This window comes from Chiloscyllium plagiosum, chromosome 25, assembly GCF_004010195.1.
Source record: "Chiloscyllium plagiosum isolate BGI_BamShark_2017 chromosome 25, ASM401019v2, whole genome shotgun sequence".
Classification (NCBI taxonomy): domain Eukaryota; kingdom Metazoa; phylum Chordata; class Chondrichthyes; order Orectolobiformes; family Hemiscylliidae; genus Chiloscyllium; species Chiloscyllium plagiosum.
Genome location: NC_057734.1, coordinates 44,557,822 through 44,577,346, shown reverse-complemented (window position 1 = coordinate 44,577,346; position 19,525 = coordinate 44,557,822). Strand labels below are relative to the sequence as shown.

The window sequence follows — 19,525 nt, the reverse complement described above, 5'->3', positions numbered from 1 at the left end:
GTACTAGCTACATTTTCATCCAAACCTCTACTATGAAGAGTAGCTACAAAGAGAGGCTGAATAACCTCAGGTTGTTTTCTTTAGGACACACAAGAGAGGGGGACCTGACTGAGCTGTATAAGACGGAGGGTAGTTGAGGTGAGAAACGTCAACATCAAAAAGTACTTTGAGCAGTTGAAATGTGCAAGTGCTGGGAAGTGGAATTAGTGTAGATAGGTTGGCACAGACTCGATGGAACGAAGAATGTCTTCTGTACTGTATAACTTTAACTGTACTGTTCTCAGTTACTCTTTGAAATCCTTTGCCTACTGAAAACAGTGCCTAGTCTTTAAAATACTTGCATCTTGCGCAGAAATCTAAACTGTCAAACATCTCCTGTTGCTTAGTTGAGCCTAATGATGCTCAGTCTTGACTTGAGTCTGAACTGAGCTTCCAAATTTTTATCCTCCTATTTCTGAAGGAGGACTGATTGTGACCTGGCCAATGGCTGAGTATATTTTCCCACTGGCAAAGCTTTCACCTCAAGGTTTGACTTTTCAAATGGTTTTTGCTCAACATTCTTCCAGCCCTATTTGAGGACTCAGCAGCTATATATCCTAATCCTAACCCCACATTCCTTGTACTTACTATTCTTCTGCTTCTATAATGACAAATGGACTACATTTATGGTGTTGTAAATTTTGAAGAATTACATCATTCTTAGTGATGAGAGAAGCTGTATATTGGCTGGCTTTATGGAAAATGCATTGGCAAATCTGGCATCCTGACAGGTTGTTGCCAGAAAGAAAATTGCATATCTGACCTAAATATGATTAATGGGTATCCTGTAGTTTTACAACAATTGGAGCTTTCTGTCAAAGGTATTGTGAAAAATTCCTGTCTGGGACATGTTTCTGTATCTCCAGTAGCAAATGAGGGAGATCCTTGATGCAATAGGACTGCCTCTGGTGCTCAGCCAGAGTGTTGAGGAGGCAACAGATTCACATTGCTTCAAGAACATTGTTCAACATGCACATGGGTATAGTTCTGCATACAGCTTTAAGGTATACATGATTTATTTTGTTAGATATAGGCCAATGACTGTGTAATTGTATTGAATTCAGCAAGGTTTTATACTGAGTCTTTTTCTAACACTCAGCTAACATTAAGCACTTCCAAAACCATTAAGTTCTGTGCTGTAAATGTACGGTTAAATCAATTATTGCGGGCTTTCTAAAATGGCATTCTCCTTGCATTCTAGCAGTTGCCTCAACTAGAAATGGACCTCTATGTGCTGATGACCTTTTGGTGCTGTAGGCTGCTGATATGCTAAAGCATTGTGAATGTGGGTGGTGACAGATGAGCAATGGCATAGGAATAATTTTGCTCAGGCACAGTGCATTAAACGTGTGATTGGAACTTTTCTTTCCTAGAGAATGGGGGAAGTTCATTCAGAGCTGTAAGAAACGTCTCAAAATCTTGCCCTATGCCTGTCAGACTGTGTGCTGAATCAGCATGCAGAGGAAGGCAGGCATCTAACTGTTCTTTGCACTAACACCATGATGTTTCTTCATCTACATTTCAATCTTGCAGCCATTATCTGAACTGCAAAGTAATTTTTCTATCCAATCCCATGGTATAGGCCAACTCCTGCTGACCGCAGACATCGTCTGAGTGTCTGGAAATGGTCCTGTTAACTCCTGTGGTACCTTTTTTAAAGGTTCCTTCCACATATGCTCTGCAGGTGTATACCTCTCTTTCACTTTCTAACCACAAGCTTTCTTTACTAACCTCACAGCATAGCCATTCTCTAATAAAGGCAAAAACCAATCAAAACTTGGACCCTAGGTATATGCAGCGATACCATTGATCTGATTCTCATTTCTGCTGATCTCCATTTGAATTGCACAGAATGGCTGCAGTCAATGATTTCGTCTAGTAACCCCTTGAAACCAATGTAGGCTGTGAATCCATTGTTACCCTCATTTTGCAACAGTTGAAATGTAGTTAATACACAGATATTTTAATTTATTTTTGGAGTAGGGCACAAGGAGAGAATATTTCAACTTTAGTATAGTCAGGTTAACCAGATGTCAGAACAGTGCAGTCAATACAATACAATAATTGACCTATTATAATTCAGAGTCCATCACTATAATCCATCTATTATAGATAAAGGCTGTGAATTCCACAGGGGCTTCTTGCCTGTGTCTAAATCGTTTCTGTTTTTACACTTTGGACCGCGAAAAGGGTACCTATAATGATTTCATATCAAATGTGTTTAATTAAAGAAACAATATTTCTCCATTTTGTGGAGCAAATTCTGCACGAACAGGAATAGATATTTCAAAATCAACAGATCCATAAAATCCAAAACAGGAAAAACTTGTGGTATAAGAAATGTAAGGTAGAGGCACAATAAATGTAATGGACTGCAGTTGCTAAGGCTTTGGGAACTAGATGGTCAGGCAAAAGCTGCAAATACCTGATGGGGGATTAATTCGAAGTCCCAGGCTTCTACCTGATATTCGAATTGCAGAGTGCCAAACATTTTTTGCATTTCAGCATTTCTCAGTCTCCCTACCCAAAGGGATTGTTTAAAGTAGCAAAGGATCAAACCTTACTGAACAAACCCTATTGAGTTGTTTTCCCTTTATAAATGCATTGCTTTTCCTTCAGATTTGATTGTGTGATTTTTTACACTGATGTTGAAATCTCACGTGTAAGCTCTTATTTGACATCCTGTTGGTATGTGAGCATTTATTGTCTCCTCAGTAGCTTCTGACAATCATTCGTCCTTGCTTTTTATTTGATCATTCCAAGCCTATCTAATCTGGCATTTCATCAACAAGAAATATTTCTAATCTGGCTCCTGCTCTAATATCAGACCTGATGAGCCCACCCATTCCATTTTGTCTTTGTTCTGGCCCTTACAATATTTAATTATTCAGAGAGCTTTCGCTGACGATACTGCTTTTTTTTTTACTCTTCACTGCTGTGCAGGCTTGCCCGCTGAGGACAGAATTAAATATTCTCAGCCAGTGGTCTGGAATTTAATTTCATTGTGAGTGTTCAGCAACCCTGCAAGAAGGGGGCGGAGCTGTTGGGGTCTGGGGGAGGTGAGTGGGAATAAGTAGCTCAAGTGATTGGTGGTGCTTGCCACTGGATGGCACAGTACTGTCAGAGTATGAATGCTGAGAAAAGCTGGAGGCTGACCAGCACTCAGCAGATTCTCAATGATGCTCAGTTATATGCATATGACAATGACCTATTCCAGTGCAGTAAATTGAACTGTGAACATCCATTCTGTCTGATTTCTGTTGCTACAGTATAGTGCCTAAGACTAAATCCTTCTACAAGCTCCAAAATATCTGTTCTATCAGTGTATTATAATGGTCAAGACAGAGTCTGTTTGCGAGCACAGACAGTTTCACTAGTGCCAGCATGTCCACATCATTCAAGATACATTCTGTCCATCTGAGACCATTCTCATACGATGACCAGTTCCTAAGACTTAAAATCAATTATTTTAAGCAGAGACTGTGATTTGCATTCACAATCCAGATCAGAATCTCCATGGCATTTTTAAAAATATATAAAATGTTAGAATTTGTCTCCCTGGAACAAAGTCACTCATCAACAGAACCTTACTAATGATGGTCATAAGAAGCTGATATTTTAGAGAATGTCGCATAAACTGAGGTATGTTTGAAGTGGTTGTGAAAATAAATGTTTTAGCACCATTAAGCCTTCTCAGTTAAAATGCCTAAATGCACCAGGGTCTCAGGGCTGCAGTTTTGCCACTCTAACCTACAAACCTTTTCTTGAGGCAGGAATTACAGAAGCTGCTTATCCAAATCCATTCGAACTGTTGATCTACTCCACAGGGCTATTTTGAGCTCTTTAAAAGCATATACCATATACTCTTTACTGTTCAAGATTCGTAGTGTTCACGTTCACTATAAAATAATCTTTCTCTGACTCTACATTTCCCCCCTACTCCCTATCCTTGTTATAACACAGTCTTTCAAAGTTTGTCATTTTGCTTGTTTACACTGAGTATTTGCACCAGTGAATAACCATTAGATGGAGCATAAATATATTTTAAAGATGTCAAGAAATAATGTCTGTTCTCACTGGGAGCCATTTATTGAAGCCTATTTTTAACAGGTGATGTTTTCAAATGTATCACGTTCATAGTCCGAATATGAGTGAAATAACTGGCTAGTTGGTAATGTATAGCATGTATCTGTACGTGCACATCACGATCTTGAAAACAAATCTTTTTGGACGAGAAAGGTAGACTGTTTTTCTTTATACCTGCTGAGTTTCTCCAGTATTTCGTTTTCAAAAGGGTATGGTGTTTTGATGTGTAATTGTTGAATTGCAACCTTTATACAAATTTTTGTATTGAACTGTGCAATAATATCATTTAAATACCTAATTATTATCTCCTCACAGTTGCGCCGAATGCAGGAGATGATTGCTCAGATGCAGGCACAAATGCGAATGAAGCCTGCAGATAATGGAGATGGACACTAAGTGGTAAACCAATATTGCTTCTAGTTACAGGTAAGAATTGCTGTTAATCTTAACTCAACCCTAATTCTGGAACTGAAATTGTGTCAGAATGATGTAGTTAGTTGAGGGGTTTCATTTCGGTCATCTCTCATTCATGTAAACCCAGCTTCTGAGTGTCCATTCAGTTAAACTATTTTCTCATGAAACTAGCTCTTGGGTCTTTACATGCCTGAATCATCGTTCATTTAACCTATTTGTCAGGGTTTCATAAACACAGACACATTTTATTCATGACTGCTCTAACTATAATCTATTTCTCTAAGCATCCTCAAAATGTCTTGATGGAAATGCAAGGGTGTGGAATGTCCACTGGGATTTTCCTGATCTCTCAATTCCAACAGAAAATGACTGAAACTCTCCAGATATGGGCATAAATGGCCACCTTTAGCTCTCAGGCAAGTTCTGCTGGCATTGGGATTTTCAGAACCATAGGGGTCCATTAAGGACTGTCTCCATTTCTAAATTGTGAAAAGGCTGTTGACATTGAAGAGTTAATGTGAAGCATTTTTTGACCAGAGCAAAAAGCACAATTGTGGAACATTTTGTCCTATTGTTGGCTGAATGGAGTCTGATTGCAAAGTGCAATCAAAGAAGCAACAGCTGGAAGGCTGCTGCGAGAAATGATTTATTTTTTCATAAATGTTTTGGATTGTGTAGTTCTACCACAGAGTTTCTAATTTGGGACAGGAATGTATGTGAAAATATGAAACTTGGGAGAAAATGGGGAAACTGTCAGCTGCATTTACAACAATACCCCAAAGAATCCTCCCACTGCTTCTGTTTAATTGCTACCACCTCGGCATGTTTTTCATGCTATCCAATCAGACTGTTGTGTGGTTCTGTGGAATTTGAACTGTGGGGCTGGCCAGAGGTCACATGGACCCACAGATATGTCTGACTTTTTTTTTGTTGAAATTGTTTTGATGCTGGGTGGAGGTGGTGGGGGGGGTTGATGTTTACATTTCAGAATGCATTAAATTACAAACTTTTGTTGTATCTCTGAACAGCTTCCTTGTGGTGCGGGCGATTCGGGTTATCTTATCCCCAGATAAATGCTGTAAGCATTTGACTGACACAACTGTCAATGGAGTTGTGGAGTCCTCACAAAGCTAACCGTGTTGTTTTCCTTCAGATAAAAACTGCAGCAACATTCCCACTATTCTCAGCTCTGGAATTGAAATTCCTGTAATTTTAGTCTTTTTTGGAAATTGTTAAATCATATGACACAGGAATCCATTCAGCTCATCATGCCTTTGCTGGTTTTTGATAAGAGTTCCAATTAGACCATAAGAACAGGAGTAGGCTGTTGCACCATTCCATAGGATGATGGCTTAATCTGATTAGTACCCCTCCCCTGCGCTGTCACTATAGCCCTGCAGGTTTTTTCATTTTTATGTTATATTTCCAATTCTCTCTTGCAACTGAATCTATTTCTAATAAGCTTTCAAGTACAGTGCTGTATTCCAGATTGTGTAAATTTTCAAATCTTCAATTTCATAGAGTCATAGAGCTGTACAGCACAGAAACAGATCCTTTCGTCCAGCTCATCCATGCCGATCAGATATTCTAAATTAATCTAGTCCCATTTGTCAGCATTTGGCCCTTATCCCTCTAAACGCTTCCTATTCATGCACCCATCCAGATGCCTCGTTCTTTTGCCAATTAGCCAGAACATGTCCCCTCTGGTTACCAATCTCGTATGAGTGAAAATGGTTTCTCTGTGACAAGTCTTTTGACTTCTAAATGCCTCTGTTAAAATCCCCCCTTTACATTCTCTGCCCTAATGAAGGTAATTCTTGTCTGTCCACACAATTAAAGTCTCCAATAGTGGTTATAATTCTGGGAAATCTCCCCACACTCTGCCCATGTCCTTAGCAGGGTATTTTTTCACTTTCACTAGGCTCAATAATAAGTGGCCGGTCCACTTTGTCGATTTGCTGACCCATGACCTGGAAGGAAGCCATCAAAGTTAGAGACATGCAGACTAATGACTTATATGATTATACTCCAGTATCTACATCTTTGGCAACAAGAGTAGATCAGAGTCTAGGAGTTCTGCAGCCTCGAGTGCAGCTCCAGTAACATTCAAACTTGACTCTATTCAGGACAAAGCAGCCCACATGATTGGCACCCCATTCACCACCTTCGACATTGACTTGTCACAATGGACAGTGGCAACAATAGGTGCCACCTACAAAATATACTGCAATAATTCATCAAGGGGCCTTGAGTGTACCTTCCAAACCCACCACCACCTGCAAGTACCCCTCCAAGCCACTCACCATCCTGACTTGGACTATATCACCATTCCTTCACAGTTACTAGCTCAAAAACCTGGAGCTCCTTCACTCTTAGCATTGTGGGTCTACTTACACCATATGGATGTCAGCAGTTCAAGAAGGCAGTTCACCATCACCTCCATGGGCACTAAATGCTGGCATTGCCAAAGGTGCCTGCATCCCATGAATGAATTTTCTTTTAAATCCTTGTCACAGCAGAATTTTATATTTTATTTAAATTCAGTTTTTATTAAACTTGATATATAATTTTTTTTGGAGGAAGAACACCTCATCTTCCTCCTTGGAACACTTCAACCCCAGGGCATCAATATGAACATCACCAGTTTTCTTGTTTCCCCTCCCCCCACCTTACCCCAGTTCCAACCTGCCAGCTCAGCACCATCACCATGACCTGACCTACTTGCCAATCTTTCTTCCTACCTATCTGCTCCACCCTCCTCTCCGACCTATCACCATTATCCCCATCTCCATTCACCTATTGCAATCTTAACTACCTTCTCCCTGGTCCCTCTTGTTTATCTCTCCAACCCGGAGGCTTCCAGCCTCATTCCTGATGCTCCTGTCCGAAACATTGATTTTCCTGCTCCTCGGATGCTGCCTGATCTACTGTGCTTTTCCAACACCACTCTAAATCTTGACTCTGATCTCCAGCATCTGCAGTCCTCACTTTCCGCTATAATTTTGTTGCTTGCTTCATTAGAACCAAACAGCACAGCAAATCTCCTTTCTTTGTTCTTTAGAAAACAAATCCAATTACTTATTCCCATGCTTTTCCTACCTCACAGCCGTTCAATTTTTCAACTTTTCAAATGTACATCCTATTCCATTTTAAAAGCTGCTGTTGAATCTGCTGATCCAGAGATTTGAGATTAACATAACTTGCTATATTTGGAAAAGCATTCTCTCCTTTGTTTTTGCAAAAGTTTGAAGTTCATCCAGGAGATGAACCAAATCCTCATGGATATTTTAATCAATAATCGAAAAGTGGGAATCATTCCTCTAAATTAATGAACCTTTGAGTTCATGAACCCCCTGGAACCTTGGCAGAAAGCAATATGAAACTAAAACATCAGTGATTCAGCCTCTAGTCTGTGCTGAATTTGTAGATATCAGTCAGGCATAATTCATCCACTTGACTGTAGTCACTTCATGTTTAAAAAAAGAGCTAGATGAAACTCTGAGATCCACTTTTGCAACATCTACCTATAAAAATGTATTCGACCCCTAGGAGTAGGCTCCACTCCTGCTTCATGTAGATATCTTCAACGCAAATGAAAGGCAAGATTGGGCATGGATTTCTGCTCAAACTTAACTGCTGAATGCACTTTTCAGTGTGGGACTCAAATATAGAAGTGTGAGCCTCTGTGGCTGTTTTAAGTCAGTTGGACGTTGTCAGACCAATAATAAGGGTGTTACGCATTTGCAAGGAGAAATAGATTGGCATAGAACCATATTTATGATTGCAGGGTCTTTCCTGAATAAGAGGTGAAGACAGGATCACCATCACTTAGTGTTCGCCACAGAGGAAGAGCATAATAGCACTCCCTATACAGACTCTCCAAAGAATGTCAGGGCAGACAGATAGAACTATAGACTGACATGATCTTCAGAGATTTTAAATAATAGAACAAGCAATAGTGTTGTCTAGAAATGAGAATCTGAGCAGAATGCAGCAAAGTCAAGATGGACGTTTGTACTTTGACATTTTTTGACATCTGATTCAGAGAATCATTGAATAATGCAGTATAAAAGGAGGCTTCTCAGCCCATTCTATCTGTGCTAAACATTCCACCCCTGCTCCTCCTTTCACCCCCATTGACCTTTGGAGTTTTTTCCCCATTCAGCTAATTGTCCAATTCCTTTTTGAATGCCAAGTCTGGTTCTATTGCCTGCCATCTTAAAAGCTATGACCTTCAGTTACTGCCCTTTTGCTATTGGAAGCAGTTTCTTCTGATTCACTGCATCAAAATCCCCTTCACAGTTTTGAACACTACTGTCAAGGTGGTTCTTGACCTTCTCTGCTCTGAGGAGAAGAGCTGCAGCTCCTCCAGTCTCTCTGCACAGGCTACCATTCTATCTGTGGAACTGTTTTAGCAAATGTCTTCTTCACCTCTTCTTTGATGTCCTTTATAAAATGTGGTGCCGAGCGAAGTCCCATAACTGTGGTGAAAACTGGGAATTTTGTCCCTCTTGTCGTTCATACTAATTAATTGTTCAGTGACATTTTTGGCATAATATTAAGACTCTTGACATCGTAATAAACTTTACATCATTTTTACTTGCTCAGATAATAAATTACTTTGAATGGAATGTAATTGTTTTAGTTCATCAGTCAGAGTAAAAATATTGTATGCGATACCTGTGATGCATGTAAATGTACAATGATAAGGCTGCTGGCTGTTAGTAACACCATTGTGCTTTTCTTTATAGGGAAGTCCCATGGTTGCAAACACTCTTGATGTGTCTCGAATTCAATGCTGACTGTATGAGTTTATGGCAGAACAGAAGAGGAAACAATCTTCACATTCCTTGCATGGAATTTCTGTATCGCTCTATTGTAATCTCAAATATGTCTTCTACCTTGCCTATTTGTATTTGATGTTACTTGATTACAATGGGAATATTTCTACGGTTTTTATATAGTTTGTAAACCTTCATATATAATTGCTGAGCATGCTCAAGCTTTCACAGCCATATAATCCCTTTCTTCCAACTGGCAGATTTTGGTCTGTTTCACTGAGCCTTTGTCAACATCATACAAATGATCATCAATGAGGTGAAACTATAGCTAATAGTGTAGTCCAATGGAATCCCTGAAATAAAATAATCTTCAAGCATTGGCTTAAATTCAACAAAAACAGCCAGAATATCACCCTCTCTTTAATTTGCCAAATAAATTATAGTAAAAAATGCACTGCTGACAAAAAGATCCAAAATGCCAACTGAATTAAACACCATGACCATTCTCCTTTTCAGCTAATTGGCGCAGTTGCTTTGTGTCACAAGTAGTATTCCTGCTGACAAGTTCACCGCTAAGTGACGGTAGTTAATGGTGGTTATTCCCTTCTCCATAATTATTTTTTAGACCTTGATGAAGGGCCAAAGTAAACCAATGGTTACCTATTTACTTGCCAATCTGCAACTGATGCAGCTTAAATGCTTACTCGTGATCTGTTGTCAATGCAGACTATTGTCAAATTACTTTACATCCGGTTCATGCCTCAAAATCTTCATGCCAGCAAAGCTGCTTTTAGAAAATTCCATAGGCTGCAATTCGAAAGTCTACGTGAAATTTCATAATTCGATAAGTTCAAAGAGTGAAATTCAGACATACCACAGATTCCCTTAAATGCTGGTTTACTGAAACATCAAGGTCTAGCTGTGCTGTGAGGTTATTAGCATTTCATACATTTATTAAATGTGCATCTCCAATCATTCCCTTCCACAATTTAGCTATCTTAGGTCTGTAAAACATGCTTGTTCTTTTTGGTTCACATGATGGAAATCTTGCACAGAAGTCAGGAGGTTGAGAATTCATGTCTCAATACTCAAAGACTTGAGCCTTTAATCTATTGCTGATGCACTTAATATTGAGAGAAGACTACATTATTGAAGATGCCACTGTTTGGAATAGATTTTGTTCTTTAGTGGCTCAAGTGAGCAGTCATGGTCCATTGCAAGAACAAAGTATTCTCCCAGTGTCCTGCCAATGGTTTTCTGTCAATTAACACTAGCAATAATAATTACCTGTTTATTTACCTCACTCATATTGGTAGCACCTTGCATCATGCAAAGTGGCTATCATGTTTGTTTACCTAACAGGTTCTGCACTTCAAATTAATTAATTGTCTGGGAAGCACATTGAGAGATTTAAGTGTTCCGGGTATTACATAAATGTAAATCTAGCTTGTTGAACATATCTTAAGCCAAACTACTTGCTTTAGTATAATTGGTGCAGAGTATTCCAGAATTTCTTTCTTGGTTTTTGAGAATAACATGGCACCCAGTTTTCCCTCCTTCCACAAAAACCAAAACAATTAAAGTACTTTGGCATTTAAATCAATAGAATTATGCTATTGATAAATTCTGCTTTAAAAGAAACATTTAGATGCACTCTGAATCTGTAGCTCCATTTATTTTTCTGTTTTGCACAATAAAACCTTATATGACAATATATAAATGGAAATGCATAAAATGTTCTGGAATTTCAAAGTGCAAGATATTTAAGTTCTACACCTGTATTTCCATTGATGCTTTAATTTCAATTGAAACAGTTAAAGCAAGCTTATTGCTTCTCTTCAGCTAACAAAACTGTTTGTTAGGTGATGGAGCTGCAGATATTGTGACATTATTGTCAGAGAAAGATCATTTACTTGATTTATACCTCATGCTGTGTGCAACTTTTAATGCAATTATTATTTGGTTACAGCATAATAGTTATAACACCAGCTCTTTTAAGTGGCTGAGTTTAACATTAAGGATCTTTTCAGCAGTCCAGCTGCTGCCTATAGAGAGGAACTGGGTGTTTCATGCCTATCTCTTGAGCCAGCCTATTATACATCTTTGTTTTGAAAATGAAGGAGCTTCAGAAACACTAAATGACTGGTTAGTTCTTCAAGGGCCAGTTGACCAAAGGGTAGCACTGCCTCAGTTCTTTGCAGGTGGAAATCTCCTGACCTGCAATGATTCGGAGTGTGGTCAAGATGCATTGCATCGGCGAGAATGTTGCTGCTTCACGTAACCATGGCTTTTGCAATCGTGCGGTTGCTGTGCTCATGGTGTACGAGTTGAGAATACTACATATTGAGTTGCATTCCATTTGAGCTAGGAGGGATAATCTTGGATGCTTAGTTAAGTGTTAAGTCATATTGTTTTCATAGGCACTGTTACGTTCACTAATTGCCTCATGATTGACGGTTATTTTACTTTCCTTTGGTAGGGAAATGGGATTGATTTTGTTTGGCTTAATGCCAATAATCTGCCTCTCTGAGCTTTTGTCAGTAATTTCAAACATTCACAAAAATGCTTTTATCTTTATATACTATGTTTGTTTTGTATTAAGTAGACAATAATAAACTGTACAGGACAGAACCAACTGAGTCTTTGATCATTTTCTTACATTTAACCAGCATTTTACTCAAAGCCTCTATCAGTCGAGAGAACAGGGCTTTGCTGCTCACTGGCTCTTCAATAGATTCCAGGTGACTAGAAAGGACAAAACTGCGTACAGATGTTTTTGCTCCTTTTGTGTTTGTAAAGTAGGGCATTTAATAATAGCCATAAGCAGCAAAAGCTTGTTAATAATGTCTGTGATATTAAGGCCTTAGATCTCTCAAAAAAAGTGGTAATGAAGGATGTCTGCATTTATAAAGATATTATTCACTACTATGGCTTGATTGCCAGAAGTAATCATTAAGATGTGTTGATACTAACTGAGTGAGTGAGATGTATGTGCTCCAATATAACATGATTCTGTGTAACGGATTGAAATATGGTTCCTTGTTTGCAGACTCTGCCCAGATAGTTACTCAATGATTTATTAAAGGAAGTTGTGTTGATATTTCCTCAATGGTCTTTGGGAGGTTAGCCAAAACTAAACTGAGGAAATAGCTTCCACTTAGCTTTTAGAAGCAGTTAGTTGGCTGTGCAGTGGATGTGTAAGCAATCATCCAGTAACAACAACATTTTAAACCAACAAATTACAGGAGATTTTTGCAGCTAGTCTGAACCTATTTCAAATAAGGGTGAAATCTGACTTGGTCCAATTGCACTGTTTTAATTATTTTATTCTTAAAGGCATGTCTAAGCAGCTGCTTAGTTTGGGAACCACTATTTTGATACATCTCATTGCATTTCATCTGACAAAGGCAGTCTAGTGTTAGCTGCTTCACTTAGATGCTTTTAAAATTGCATCGTGCTGAATAGTTACAAAACAAATGTTACTTATGTGTTCAATAGAAGGAAGGAAAAGATTAGAGATTAAGTTGTTCAGAGCCTCATGAGGTTACTTACAAAGTGAGATTGAGCAAGCCCTGGGTGCAAGTTGCTAGTCAGGAACTAAAAGGAGAACACAACAATTTAAATAGGAAATGTGAGGTGTTCTCAATGGGCAAAATAGGGAAATCGTAATATATAACCTTTGAGTTTGTATTTGGTGTCTGTAAATTTCACTGTCAAACTTTCAAACAAGTATTAACAAGCAACAGTAATCATTTTGAACTGCACAAAAATTCCACAAAACAATTGTATATTCTGCAGACACGTCTGCTGCCATATAATTTATGTGCAAACTTGTCATGCTTACTAAAATAACAATTAGCCTTTGTAGTCTCAAAGGGGAACACATAGCCATCAATTGAAATATATGTTCTTTTTTCAATCTTTTTGTTTGTAAAACAATGCGCTCTCTCTAAGCCAAAGAACTGAAACTGCTGGAGAAACTCAACAGATCTAACATGGAGAGAAAACAGAATTAACGTATCAAATTCAGTGACCCTTCTTCAGAATGATTTTTTCTGAATGTAGCTGCACCCATCCAGGCAATTAGAAAATATTCCATCACTTTGCTGACTTGTATCCGAGGTTTTGTGGAGTCAGCATTGACCACTTGTTGCAGAATAATGGGACTTTAATCCACTCTCGTGTCACTGGCAACCCCACAGTGAGAGATTCTGCATTTGCAATGCTACTTGTCATTGAGTGTCATTGGGCTTACTTTGAGTGCTACCACAGGTGATTTGTTAGTGTCATAAAAAATGTTAGAAATGTAGACATGGAAACATACAAGGTAGGAGGAGGCCATTCGAATCTGCTCTGCCATTCATCGCAATCATGGCTGATTGTCCAACTCAATAGCTTAATCCTGCTTTCTCCCCATAACCACCCATTTGCCCCAAGTGCTATATCTAGCCACCTCTTGAATATATTCAATGTTTTGGTATCATCTACTTCCAGTGGTAATGAATTCCACAGCCTCCCCACTCTCTGGGTGAAGAAATGTCTCCACATTCCTGGCCTAAATGGTCCACTCCGAATCCTCAGACAGTGATCCCTAGTTCTGGACACACCCACCATCAGGAACATCCTCCCTGCATCTACCCTGTCTAGTCCTGTTAGAATTTTATAAATCTGAGATTTTGCTTCCCCCCCCCCCGACTCATCTGACCTCTGGCGAAAACAATCCCAACTAGTCAATCTCTCCTCAGATGTCAATCTCGCTATCCCTGGAATCAGCCTCGTAAACCTTTGCTGCACTCCCTCGAGAGCAAGAGCATCCTTTGTCAGAAAGGAAGATCAAAGCTGTACACAATATTCTAGATGTGGCCTCACCAAGGCCCTGAATAACTGCAACAACACATCCCTGCTCCTGTACTTGAAATCTCTTGCAATGAAGGCCAATATGCCATTTGCCTTGTTTACCACCTGCTGCACTGCATGCTTACCTTCAGTGACTGGTGCACAAGTACACCCTAGTCCTGTTGCACACTCCCCCTCCCAATTTACAACCACTCAGGTAGTAATCTGCCACCTCGTTTTTGCTTCCAAATTGAATAACCTCTAACTTTAGTCAAATTATACTGCATCTGCCACTGATTTGCCCACTCACCCGATCTGTCCAGATCATGCTGAAGGATCTCTGTATCCCTGTAACAGTTCACCTTCCCCCACCCACCCAACTTGGTATCATTTGGAAACTTTGAGATGTTACATTTTGTTCCCTCATCCAAATCATTAATATATACAGGTGGACATTGTGGATAGCTGAAATCCCAGCACCAATCTCTATGGCATCCCACGAGTTACTGCCTGCCAATTTGAAAAGGGCCCATTAATTCCACTCTTGTTGTCTCTCTGCAACCAGTTTTCTATCCATCTCAATACAATTCCCTCAAACCCATGCGCTTTAACTTGCACAATAATCTCTTATGTGGGACTTTGTCAAATGCTTTCTGAAAGTCCAAATATATGGCTCCTCCTTGTCAACTGTACTAGTTACATCTTCTTAAAGTTCTAACAGATTTGTCAAGCATAAGTTCCCATTCTAAATCCATGCTGACACTATGATTCTGCGAAGTGCTCTGCTATAAAGTTCTTGATAATAGATTCGAGAATTCTCCCCATTACTAATGTTAGGCTTACTGATCTGTAATTCCCTGGTTTCTCTCAACCTCCCTTTTCAAATATTGGAGTAAAATTAGCTACCCCAATCTGCAGGGACTCTTCCAGAGTCTATTGAATCCTGGAAGATGACTACCAATGAATCCACTATTTCTATACCACTTCCTGAAGTACTCTGGGATATTGATTATCATGCCATGGGGATTTATTCACCATCAATCCCCTCATTTTGCCCTGGACTATTTCTCTACTAATATTGATCTACCTCAGTTCTTCCCTCTCACTAAATCTTGCATTCTCCAATATTTCTGGTATTTGATTTGTGTTCTGTTTTGTGAAGTCAGAACCAAAGTATGCATTCAGTTGCTCAGCCATTTCTTTTTTCTTTATTATACATTCCCCCATTTCTGTCTATAGGGGACCTACATTTGTTTTTACTAATCTCTTCCTTTTCACATACCCACAGAGACTCTGAGTGTCTGTCTTTATGTTCTTGCAAGCTTACTTTCTTACTGTATTTTCCCCTTCTTAATCCAGTTGTCCTTCTTTGTGTTCTAAACTACTCCCAATCCTCAGGTTATTATTTTTCTTGGCCAATCTGTATGCTTCTTCCTTGGATGAGATACTGTCTCTAATTTCCTTTGTAATCCATGGATTGGCCTCTTGCCCATTTTACTTTTATGCCGGACAGGAATAAACAGTTGTTACAGTTCCCCCATACGTTCCTATGTTTTCCCCTGCCTATCCACTGTCATCCCTTTAAGTAACTCTCCCAAGGCCAACTCATGCTTCCTCCTCAGAGTTTCCTTTGTTAAGATTCAGCAGCCCAGATGAGATCCTTAACCTGAGCACCAGGCAGGCAACGCAACCTTCAGGACTCTTGATCCTGGTCACAGAGAACAGTGTCTATGGCCCTAAGTGGATTCCAACCTGGCTTTCAAAAGGGAATCCGATAAGCACCGAAACATAGCTGCTGCAGTTATGGGAGAAGGTAGTGTGGCTGGCAGAGAGTTGGCAAGGACATGACTGATTGATTGAATGGCCTCCTTCTGAGCTGTGACTCATTTAAGATTTGCCAATGATGCCCACATCCTTTGAATGACGAATAAATCTGCAAACACTTGTTAGAAGCGGAGATCACGTCAACATTTATGGATAATTTACTTGGTTGGGGGAAAGTGCAATCCAGCATACAGGATAGGCATGTTATTAAACCATACTGCACACATAAGGATAAAAGCTTTGGAATAGGCCAAATGGCCTGTTCTAGTTTTGGGAAGGTCAGAAACTCTATCAGGATTCTTAACTCTGAACAGAAATGAGTAATGAGAATCTAGTATTTACATATACATTAAACCTTGAAATCTTAAATGGACACACACCTAATTATCTGTAGAGTTTTGCATGCTCCTATTTATTAACTGCATTCTCTGAGTTATCATTGCTAATCTCTACAAAATAAGCATTCATCATGATTGAATTTGTGATTGATACATTTTAAAAATTGTACTTGCAGTGATTATAGTTGTCAATTGTGATCTAATTTCATCTTAGAATGTTACCTATGCTGAGGAGCACTGATAAGAACATGTTGTTTAGATCTGTATTTAAAATCAATTTTAATAATAAACTGATCAGCTGTCATTGTGTACCTTTGACTTTTTAAAAACTCATTTGTGGGACATGGACAGCATTGGTTGGGCCAGCATTTAGTGCCTGTCCCTCCTTGCCCCTCAGAAGGTGGTGGTAAGCTGCCTTCATGAACTGCTGCAATCCACATGCCTTTAGGGAGGGAATTTTAGAATTTTGACCCAGTGATTATGAAGAAACAGTGATATATTTGGTGAAAATGTACAATCAACCTATTGAACAGATCAAGGATGGAGGTTCTGAAAAGATTCACTGAAATATGGTTTATATAACTTACAAAAAAAGCTCAACGCTAAGGCATGTCCAGAGGTTTCTTTCAACATTTGTAAAATGTTATGAAATTAAAAAACTGGGGGGAAAAAAATCTTTCACAGATTTGTTACAATGGATCAAAGAAAGAAAAATGACCATAATCAAAATATTAAAGTCCTGGCTTTTTAAGAGCTAATTCCATTTAATTGCTCTTTCATGCATATTCAGTGAATTTATTAAATTATTTTCTGCAAGGTTTGTAATTGCTGGCCAAATGGGATTTATCTACAGGAAAGTGATTTTAAGAAACCTCACACTGTTGTTGTAAAGACCACTTCTTGTATATTCAAAGGGATGAGGAGAAGGCTTCTTAGAAGACTTTGATTATTTTTGTCACATCTAACATTTCAATATTTTACTCACTTACAAAGTCCTCTGGCAAGTGTCCCAGTTTTCTAAAGAAATCCAGTCTATGACTTTGCATACTTTTGTCGTCAGGGGAATCGCAATTGCTTCACTGGTGAAGTGCCCTTTTTGAGAAGGATGGCATAGCTGAAACAGCTTGTGCTGTAAATTCTTCAGGAGAAGTCCATGCAATAACTTAGTAAGATTCTGTTCATCAGCCAAAATTCTGTGGGAAGTTTTATTTTTATCAATGACATCTTCAGAGCTCTAATCGATCATGTCTGTGTTGTCCAAAGTACAACAATGAAATAAAACTAGTAGTGACAAAAAGCTTCACTTTTTTTCCAAAGGACATAATCATCTAGTTCAGCCCTTGCTCAGTTTAGACTTCTGTTTTTTAAAAAATGAACATAGGTAATTAAACTTTGAAATTTGATTGAGAACAGGAGTTGGGTGGCTGTGAAGGTGGACGGGGGGAGCTAGAAAAGGGAGAGAATGTTTTTGAATTATTAGCTAACTTCTTCAATGAAAAGTTTGAACTCACTGAGGTAATGAATTAAAGGCATAGTCATACAGCACCGAAACAGACTCTTCGGTCCAACTTGTCCATGTCGATCAGGATTCCTAAACTGAACCATTTGCAAATGAATGTGCAGTCTCTGGTGTAATGCTGCAGGAATTCAGGACATACAATGGAGGGAGGTGGGAATGTAATGAATGTTTTTGCCCGGAACATTGTAAATTGGATAATTTAACTTCAACAGTTTTCTTTCATGAAGATTTACATTTATGTGTTATCAGATCTTAAAGAATCTCACAGACAGTGAATTACTTGAGATACAGTTACTGTGTTAGAGACAAATGTATGTAACTGTAACCCCACTGGCACACAGATGAGATCGCGGTGATGACTTTTTGGGCTTAGAATGTGTGCCAGTTATCTTCAAACACTGGTGTCTGAGAAATTAATGATTTGGAGATGCCTGTGTTGGACTGGGGTGTGCAAAGGTAAAAATCACACAACAGCAGGTTATAGTCCAACAGATTTATTTGGAAGCACTAGCTTTCAGAGCGCTGCTCCTTCATCAGAGGTTTACCTCAGATTACAACAGGATCTGGACCAGATGGGCCAATGGGCTGAAAAGAGGCTGATGGAGTTTAATTCAGATAAATGCAAGGTGCTGCATTTTGGGAAAGCAAATCTTAGCAGGTCTAATACACTTAATGGCAAGATCCTAGGGAGTGTTGCTGAACAAAGAGACCTTGGAATGCAGGTTCATAGCTCCTTGAAAGTGGAGTCGCAGGTAGATAGGATAATGAAGAAGACGTTTGGTATGCTTTCCTTTATTGGTCAGAGTATTGAGTACTGAAGTTGGGAGGTCATGTTGCGGCTGTACAGCACATTGGTTAGGCCACTTTTGGAATATTGCATGCAATACTGGTCCCCTTCCTATCAGAAAGATGTCGTGAAACTTGAAAGGGGTCAGAAAAGATTTACAAGGATGTTGCCAGGGTTGGAGGATTTGAGCTATAGGGAGAGCTGAACAGGCTGGGGCTGTTTTCCCGGAGCGTCAGAGGCTGAGGGGTGACCTTATAAAATCATGAGGCGCAGGGATAGGATAAATAGACAAAGTCTTTTCCCTGGGGTCGGGGAGTCCAGAACTGGAGGGCATAGGTTTAGGGTGAGAGGGGAAGGATATAAAAGAGACCTAAGGGGCAGCTTTTTCATACAGAGGGTGGTACATGTATGGAATGAGCTGCCAGAGGATGTGGTGGAGGCTGGTACAATTGCAACATTTAAGAGGCATTTTGATGGGTATATGAATAGGAAGGGTTTGGAGGGATATGGGCCAGGTGCTGGCAGGTGGGACTAGATTGGGTTGGGATATCTGGTCGGCATGGACAGGTTGGACCGAAGGGTCTATTTCCATGGTGTACATCTCTATGACTCTAACCTGAAGGAGCAGCACTCTGAAAGCTAGTGCTTCCAAATAAACCTGTTGGACTATAACCTGGTGTTGTGTGATTTTCAACCAAGAAATTAATGCGTTCCTTAAAGCTTCGTTTAATGCTGCAGTGATGATGATTGACGATATTGATGAATTCATCCAGTTCTGTTTCTGTATGAGGCCAAAGACGCTATACACAAACACTAATATAGAATGCGACTGCATCATCTAATAAAGGAGACAATGAGAATTTTTTTAAAAAGAGGCCCTAATGATGAAAAAAAGCAGATC

The 19,525-nt window shown here is 39.3% G+C and overlaps 1 protein-coding gene across 1 annotated transcript in view; it reads left to right on the top strand.

The window, feature by feature from the left end:
- The window catches only part of zgc:63587 (uncharacterized protein LOC393431 homolog), a 139,062-nt gene extending 127,107 nt beyond the window's left edge, over positions 1-11,955 (top strand). The window contains exons 13-14 of the mRNA XM_043716054.1: positions 4,441-4,551; positions 9,291-11,955. Coding sequence (XP_043571989.1) covers positions 4,441-4,521 — 81 coding nt within the window. The 3' untranslated portion in view covers positions 4,522-4,551; positions 9,291-11,955. The remainder of the gene's footprint in view (positions 1-4,440; positions 4,552-9,290) is intronic.
- Positions 11,956-19,525: the final 7,570 nt, after the last annotated feature.